At 52.0% G+C, this 7,980-nt stretch overlaps 1 protein-coding gene across 1 annotated transcript; it reads left to right on the top strand.

Annotated features, from left to right (window-relative positions):
- Positions 1 to 349: 349 nt before the first annotated feature.
- On the top strand, positions 350 to 7,456 carry LOC144611245 (thioredoxin-related transmembrane protein 2-like; the record flags this gene model as incomplete). Its single annotated transcript, XM_078430288.1, has 3 exons — positions 350 to 515; positions 4,208 to 4,273; positions 7,303 to 7,456. Coding segments are annotated over 3 exons (386 nt in total), but the record flags the coding sequence as incomplete, so codon positions are not given.
- Positions 7,457 to 7,980: the final 524 nt, after the last annotated feature.

Genomic DNA, 7,980 nt, shown 5'->3' with positions numbered 1-7,980 from the left:
CCTCTTTGCTCCTATACTCAACTCCTCTTGTTATAAAGGCCAACATGCCATTGGCTTTCTTCACTGCCTGCTGTACCTGCATGCTTCCAGGTACATGGATAGGACAAGTTTGGAGGGATATGGGCCAAGCGCGCGCGGGCAAGTGGGACTAGGGTAGCTGGGACATGTTGGCCAGTGTGGGCGAGTTGGGCCGAAGGGCCTGTTTCCACACTGTATCACTCTGTGACTCAGAGATAGATAGATTTTTGATTAGTGCGGGTGTCAGGGGTTATGGGGAGAAGGCAGGAGAATGGGGTTAGGAGGGGAAGATAGCTAAGGCAGGATAGACTGGACGGGCCGAATGGCCTAGTTGTGTTCCTACCACTAACGTGTGCCCCTCCCGCTACCTCTGTCCCCTGCTTCCTTCAGGAGGAACTGCAGCGAGACCGTCGCGTGACCTGGCTGCTGGAGTTCTTTGCCAACTGGTCCTCAGAGTGCCAGTCCTTTGCCCCCGTCTACGCCGACCTCTCTCTCAAGTACGTGAGAGGGACGGAGAGGTGGGGGGGTTGGGGGGAAGAGGGGGGAAAGGGAGAGAGATGGAGGAAGAGAAACATAGAAAACAGGTGCCCTTCGAGCCTGTACGCACCGCCATTCAATATGATCATGGCTGATCATCCAACTCAGTATCCCGTACCTGCCTTCTCTCCATACCCCCTGATCCCTTTAGCCACAAGGGCCACATCCAACTCCCTGTTAAATATAGCCAATGAACTGGCCTCAACGACCTTCTGTGGCAGAGAATTCCACAGATTCACCACTCTGTGTGAAAAAAAACTCGGTCCTAAAAGACTTCCCCCTTATCCTTAAACTGTGTGACCCCTTGTTCTGGACTTCCCCAACATCGGGAACAATCTTCCCGCATCTAGCCTGTCCGACCCCTTAAGAATTTTGTAAGTTTCTATAAGATCCCCCTCGATCTTCTAAATTCCAGCGAGTACAAGCCGAGTCTATCCAGTCTTTCTTCGTATGAAAGTCCTGCCATCCCAGGGATCAATCTGGTGAACCTTCTCTGTACTCCCTCTATGGCAAGAATGTCTTTCCTCAGATTAGGAGACCAAAACTGTACGCAATACTCCAGGTGTGGTCTCACCAATGCCCTGTACAATGGAGGAAGAGAAAGATGGAAAACAGGTGCAGGAGGAGGCCATTTAGCCCTTCCAGCCAGCACCGCCATTCATTGTGATCATGGCTGATCATCCACAATCAGTAACCCATGCCTGCCTTCTCCCCATATCCCTTGATTCCACTAGCCCCTAGAGCTCTATCTAACTCTCTTTTAAATTCATCCAGTGAATCGGCCTCCACTGCCCTCTGTGGCAGAGAATCCCACACATTCACAACTCTCTGGGTGGAAAAAGTTTCTCCTCATCTCAGTCCTAAATGGCCGACCCCTTATTCTTAAACTGTGTGTGGCCCCTGGTTCTGGACTCCCCCAACATGGGGAACATGTTTCCCTGCATCTAGCCTGTCCGGTCCATAGGAACATAGACATGGAAACATAGAAAATAGGTGCAGGAGGAGGCCGTTTGGCCCTTCGAGCCTGTATGCACCGCCATTCATCGTGATCATGGCTGATCGTCCACAAATCAGTAACCCGTGCCTGCCTTCTCCCCATATCCCTTGATCCCACTAGCCCCTAGAGCTCTATCTAACTCTCTTTTAAATTCATCCAGTGAATCGGCCTCCACTGCCCTCTGTGGCAGAGAATCCCACACATTCACAACACTGGGTGAAAAGGTTTTTTTCTCATCTCAGTTTTGTAAATGGCCTCCCCGTTATTCTTAGACTGTGTGGCCCCTGGTTCAGTTTTAAATGGCCTCTCCGTTATTCTTAGACTGTGTGGCCCCTGGTTCAGTTTTAAATGGCCTCCCCTTTATTCTTAGACTGTGTGCCCCTGGTTCTGGACTCCCCCAACATCGGGAACATTTTTCCTTGCATGTCCAGTCCTTTTATAATTTGACATGTTTCTCTAAGATCCCCTCTCATCCTTCTAAATCCCTGTGAATACAGGCCCAGTCTTTCAGGCGTGTGAAGTTCTCGGGGATTTCAGCGTTTTTAAAATCCCATTTTCCTCGCTTTTTTGCATCATTTCCGCGTTTTTCTCTTCGCCAATTAAAAGGAGAAATCGGATCGAGAAAAAGAAAAATAGATGATGTACGGACTTGTAATGAACACTAGGGTCCCGCTAGATCTGAAGAAGGGTCTCGACCCGAAACGTCACCCATTCCTTCTCTCCTGAGATGCTGCCCGACCCGCTGGGTTACTCCGGCATTTTGTGAATAAATAGGGTTCCACTAGAGGTCGTTAGAGGTTCCGCCAGGAATCCCCCACCCCTTCCCTGGAAGTCTCCCCGAAAATGTGGCACCTAGGCAGGGCAATAGACAATAGACAACAGGGGCAGGAGGAGGCCATTCGGCCCTTCAAGCCTGTACGCACCGCCATTCAATGTGATCATGGCTGATCATTCTCAATCAGTACCCCGTTCCTGCCTTCTCCCCATACCCCCTGACTCCGCTATCCTTAAGAGCTCTATCTAGCTCTCTTGAATGCATTCAGAGAATTGGCCTCCACTGCCTTCTGAGGCAGAGAATTAATCCCACAGATTCACAACACTCTGACTGAAAAAGTTGTTCCTCATCTCCGTTCTAAATGGCCTACCCCTTATTCTTAAACTGTGGCCCCTTGTTCTGGACTCCCCCAACATTGGGAACATGTTTCCTGCCTCTAACGTGTCCAACCCCTTAATAATCTTATACGTTTCGATAAGATCTCCTCTCATCCTTCTAAATGCCAGTGCATACAAGCCTAGTCGCTCCAGTCTTGCAACATACGACAGTCCCGCCATTCCGGGAATTAACCTGGTGAACCTACGCTGCACGCCCTCAATAGCAAGAATATCCATGAGGAAAAACTTTTTCAGTCAGAGAGTTGTGAATCTGTGGGATTCTCTGCCTCAGTAGGCAGTGGAGGCCAATTCTCTGAATGCACTATATAACTAAAATAATTAATTAATTATTATATAACTAAAGATTATATAACTAAAATAATTAATTAAGGCGAGGTTAAAATATAAAACACAGCAGAAAAGCCAATTACCACCTTTTTAGGCTGATTATCAATTAATGTGCTAATTTACTTCAAAATGTTATTAGTATACAGTGACATATTCACATTATTTTGTAATGCCTGTTTTTACTTTGAAATGCACTAAGAGAGGCTTGAAACGGGTAATTTTGTATGTACATTTTCAAAAGAGTTCCAATTTTTTGACCTCCGTTGTACAGTTTTGTCTTTTCCTCTTTTTGTACCTCAATCACAAGCCTGGTCTTTCCAATCTTTCCTCGTACGACAGTCCCGCCATCCCGGGGATTAACCTGGTGAACCTACGCTGCACTGCCTCAATAGTAAGGATGTCCTTCCTCAAATTAGGAGACCAAAACTGCACACAATACTCCAGATGGGGTCTCACTAGGGCCCTGTACAACTGCAGGAGGACTTCTTTGCTCCTGAACTCAAATTAGGAGACCAAAACTGCACACAGTATTCCAGGTGTGGTCTCACTAGGGCCCTGTACAACTGCAGAAGGACCTCTTTACTCCTAAACTCAAATTAGGAGACCAAAACTGCACACAATACTCCCGGTGCGGTCTCACCAGGGCCCTGTACAACTGTAGAAGGACCTCTTTACTCCTAAACTCAAATTAGGAGACCAAAACTGCACACAATACTCCCGGTGTGGTCTCACCTGGGCCCTGTACAACTGTAGAAGGACCTTTTTGCTCCTAAACTCAAATCCTTTAGCTTTGAGTTCCAGTGAATACAAGCCCAGTCTTGCCAATCTTTCCTCATACGACAGTCCCGCCATCCTGGGGATTAACCTGGTGAACCTACGCTGCACTGCCTCAATAGCAAGGTCGTCCTTCCTCAAACTAGGAGACCAAAACTGCACACAGTACTCCAGGTGCGGTCTCACCAATGCCCTGTACAACTGCAGAAGGACCTCTTTGCTCCTAAACTCAAATCCTCTCGTCGAGAGGTGGGGGTGGATGGGGAAAGGGAGAGAGAGAGAGGAGGGGGGGGGGGGGGAAGGAGGGAGGGAGAGGGGATAGACGGGGGGCAGAAAGAAAGACGGGGAGAGCTTAACGCTGGCTCATACTCTATCCCGCAGGTACGGCTGTGCTGGTTTGAAGTTCGGAAAGGTCGATGTTGGACGTTACGCTGAAATCTCTGAGGAGTGAGTAAATGCCCACCCCTCAACAGTTCAACAGAGCTTATTTGTCATTCGGTACCAAGGTACCGAACGAAACTACATAGCAGTCACACACAAAAGAACACAAGACACATGACCCAAACACAAACGTCCATCACAGTGACTCCAAACACCCCCTCACTGTGATGGAGGCAACAAAACTTCCACTCTCTTCCCCACGCCCACGGACAGACAGCTCGTCCCCGACCGACCCGCACAGTCCCCGCAAGGGGATGGAAGTCCCCGCGGCCGAGTCGCACCGGGCGCTGAGACATCTCGCGGCCGAACCGGGCAATGGAAGGCCCCGCGACCGAGCCGTGCGCAGCTAAGTCCCGCGGCCGAGCTGCACCGGGCGATGTTAGGCCCCGCGGCCGAGCCGCACCGGGCGATGTTAGGCCCCGCGGCCGAGCCGCACCGGGCGATGGAAGGCCCCGCGGCCGAGCCGCACCGGGCGATGGAAGGCCCCGCGGCCAAGCCGCACCGGGCGATGTTAAGTCCAGCGGCCGAGCCGCACCAACGATGTTAGGCCCCGTGGCCGAGCCGCACCGGGCGATGGAAGGCCCCGCGGCCAAGCCGCACCAGGCACTGTTAAGTCCAGCGGCCGAGCCACACCGGGCGATGGAAGGCCCCGCGGCCAAGCCGCACCGGGCACTGTTAGGTCCAGCGGCCGAGCCGCACCGGGCGATGGAAGGCCCCGCGGCCAAGCCGCACCGGGCACTGTTAAGTCCAGCGGCCGAGCCGCACCGGGCGATGGAAGGCCCCGCGGCCAAGCCGCACCGGGCACTGTTAAGTCCAGCGGCCGAGCCGCACCGGGCGATGTTAAGTCCAGCGGCCGAGCCGCACCGGGCGATGGAAGGCCCTGCGGCCGAGCCGCACCCTGCGCCGTGAGGAAGAAACCTAAAAGAGAAAGGTTTCCCCCACACCACCCCCCCCACACATACACAACCAAAAAGAAAGAGAGAGAGAGAGAGAGAGAGAGAGAGAGAGAGAGGAGAGAGAGAGAGATATATATATATATATATGTCGGTGAATGGGGTTGGGTAGAATTGTAAATGGGCTCGGAGGAGATACAGTGCGGAAACAGGCCCTTCGGGCCACCGAGTCCGTGCGCGCCGACCATCGATCGCCCGTTCACACACTACTTCAGTTTAGACAATAGGTGCAGGAGGAGGCCATTCGGCCCTTCGAGCCTGTACGCGCCGCCATTCAATGTGATCACGGCTGATCATTCTCAATCAGTACCCCGTTCCTGCCTTCTCCCCATACCCCCTGACTCCGCTATCCTTAAGAGCTCTATCCAGCTCTCTCTTGAATGCGTTCAGAGAATTGGCCTCCACTGCCTTCTGAGGCAGAGAATTAATCCCACAGATTCACAACTCTCTGACTGAAAAAGTTTTTCCTCATCTCAGTTCCAAATGGCCGACCCCTTGTTCTTAAACTGTGTGGCCCCTTGTTCTGGACCCCCCCAACATTGGGAACATGTTTCCTGCCTCTAACATGTCCAACCCCTTAATAATCTTGTACGTTTCGATAGGATCCCCTCTCATCCTTCTAAATTCCAGTGTATACAAGCCTAGTCGCTCCAGTCTTTCAACATACGACAGTCCCGCCATTCCTGGAATTAACCTGGTAAACCTACGCTGCACGCCCTCAATAGCAAGAATATCCTTCCTCAAATTTGGAGACCAAAACTGCACACAGTACTCCAGGTGCGGTCTCACTAGGGCCCGGTACAACTGCAGAAGGACCTCTTTGCTCCTATACTCAACTCCTCTTGTTATGAAGGCCAACATGCCATTGGCTTTCTTCACTGCCTGCTGTACCTGCATGCTTCCTTTCAGTGACTGATGCACTAGGACACCCAGATCTCGTTGTACGTCCCCTGTTCCTAACTTGACACCATTCAGATAATACTCTGCCTTCCTATTCTTGCCACCAAAGTGGATAACCTCACACTTCCGCGCTGCGTGCAAACAGGCCCTTCGGCCCACCGAGTCCACGCCGACCAGCGATCCCCGCACACTAACACTATCCCACACCCACTGGGGACAATTTTACATTTACGTCTTTGGAGTGTGGGAGGAAACCGGAGCACCCAGAGAAAACCCACCAGCTCACGGAGAGAACGTGCAAACTCCGTACTGACAGCACCCGTAGTCGGGATGGAACCCGGGTGTCTGGCGCTGTGAGGCAGCAACTCTACCGCTGGGCCACTATATCACCCTGTGTAGGATGGTGTTAGTGTGCGGGGATCGCTGGTCGGTGCAGACGGACTCGGTGGGGAAGGGATTGTGTTTCTACGCTGTATCTCCAAACTAAACTAGTGTGTGAACGGGCGATCGCTGGTCGGCGTGGACTCGGTGGGGAAGGGATTGTGTGTTTGTGTTGTATCTCTAACCTAAACTAAACTAAATAAAAGCTCGAAAGTAGAAAAAACAGAGTTTGGGGCCTGTTTCAAGATGGCCGACTTTTGCCTCCTGTTTCCGCGCTGCGTCTCCAAACTAAACTAGTGCGTGAACGGGCGATCGCTGGTCGGCGCGGACGGACGGACTCGGTGGGGAATGGATTGTGTTTCCGCGCTGTGTCTCTGAAGTAAAAGACCAGAGGGTTTGGGGCCTGTTTCAAGATGGCCGACTTTTGCCTCCTGTTTCCATGCTGTGTCTCTAAACTAAGCAACCAGAGGGTTTGGGGCCTGTTTCAAGATGGCCGACTTTTGCCTCCTGTTTCTGCGCTGTGTCTCCAAACTAAACTAGTGTGTGAACGGGCGATAGCTGGGCGGCGCGGACGGTGGGACTCGGTGGGGAAGGGATTGTGTTTCCGCGCTGTGTCTCCAAACTGGACTAGTGTGTGAACGGGCGATCGCTGGGCGGCGCCGACGGACTCGGTGGGGAAGGGCCTATTTCCATCCTTTTTATGTTTTCAGGGGACGGAGAAGGGGTTAGTTCAACAGGAGAGGATTAACGAGATCTGAGTGTGTTCTCTCTCATTCCTCTCCCTCCCCTACCCCGCTCCAGGTACAAAGTCAGCACCTCACCCCTAACGAAACAGCTCCCCACCCTCATCTTGTTTCAGGGGGGGTCAGAAGTGATGAGGAGACCGCAGATCGACAAGAAAGGGCGTGCAGTCTCCTGGACTTTCTCGGAGGTTGGTATCAACCCTGCCCTGTAAACCACTCCCGCAGATCTGTTGTACTAGATGGGTGAAGAAAGCCAATGGCATGTTGGCCTTCATAACAAGAGGAGTTGAGTAGAGGAGCAGAGAGGTCCTTCTGCAGTTGTACAGGGCCCTAGTGAGACCGCACCTGGAGTACTGTGTGCAGTTTTGGTCTCCGAATCCGAGGAAGGACGTCCTTGCTATTGAGGGGGTGCAGCGCAGGGTTAATTCCCGGAATGGCGGGACTGTCGTACGTCGAAAGACTGGAGCGACCAGGCTTGTATACACTGGAATTTAGAAGGATGAGAGGAGATCTTATCGAAACGTATAAGATTATTAAGGGGTTGGACACGTTAGAGGCAGGAAACATGTTCCCAATGTTGGGGGAGTCCAGAACCAGGGGCCACACAGTTTAAGAATAAGGGGTCGGCCATTTAGGACTGAGATGAGGAAGAACTTTTTCAGCCAGAGAGTTGTGAATCTGTGGAATTCTCTGCCTCAGAGGGCAGTGGAGGCCAATTCTCTGAATGCATTCAAGA

This window comes from Rhinoraja longicauda, chromosome 39 (assembly GCF_053455715.1).
Source record: "Rhinoraja longicauda isolate Sanriku21f chromosome 39, sRhiLon1.1, whole genome shotgun sequence".
Taxonomy (NCBI): Eukaryota; Metazoa; Chordata; class Chondrichthyes; order Rajiformes; family Arhynchobatidae; genus Rhinoraja; species Rhinoraja longicauda.
The sequence above is the reverse complement of the archived record's forward strand: the minus strand, read 5'-3'. Positions and strand labels throughout refer to the sequence as shown.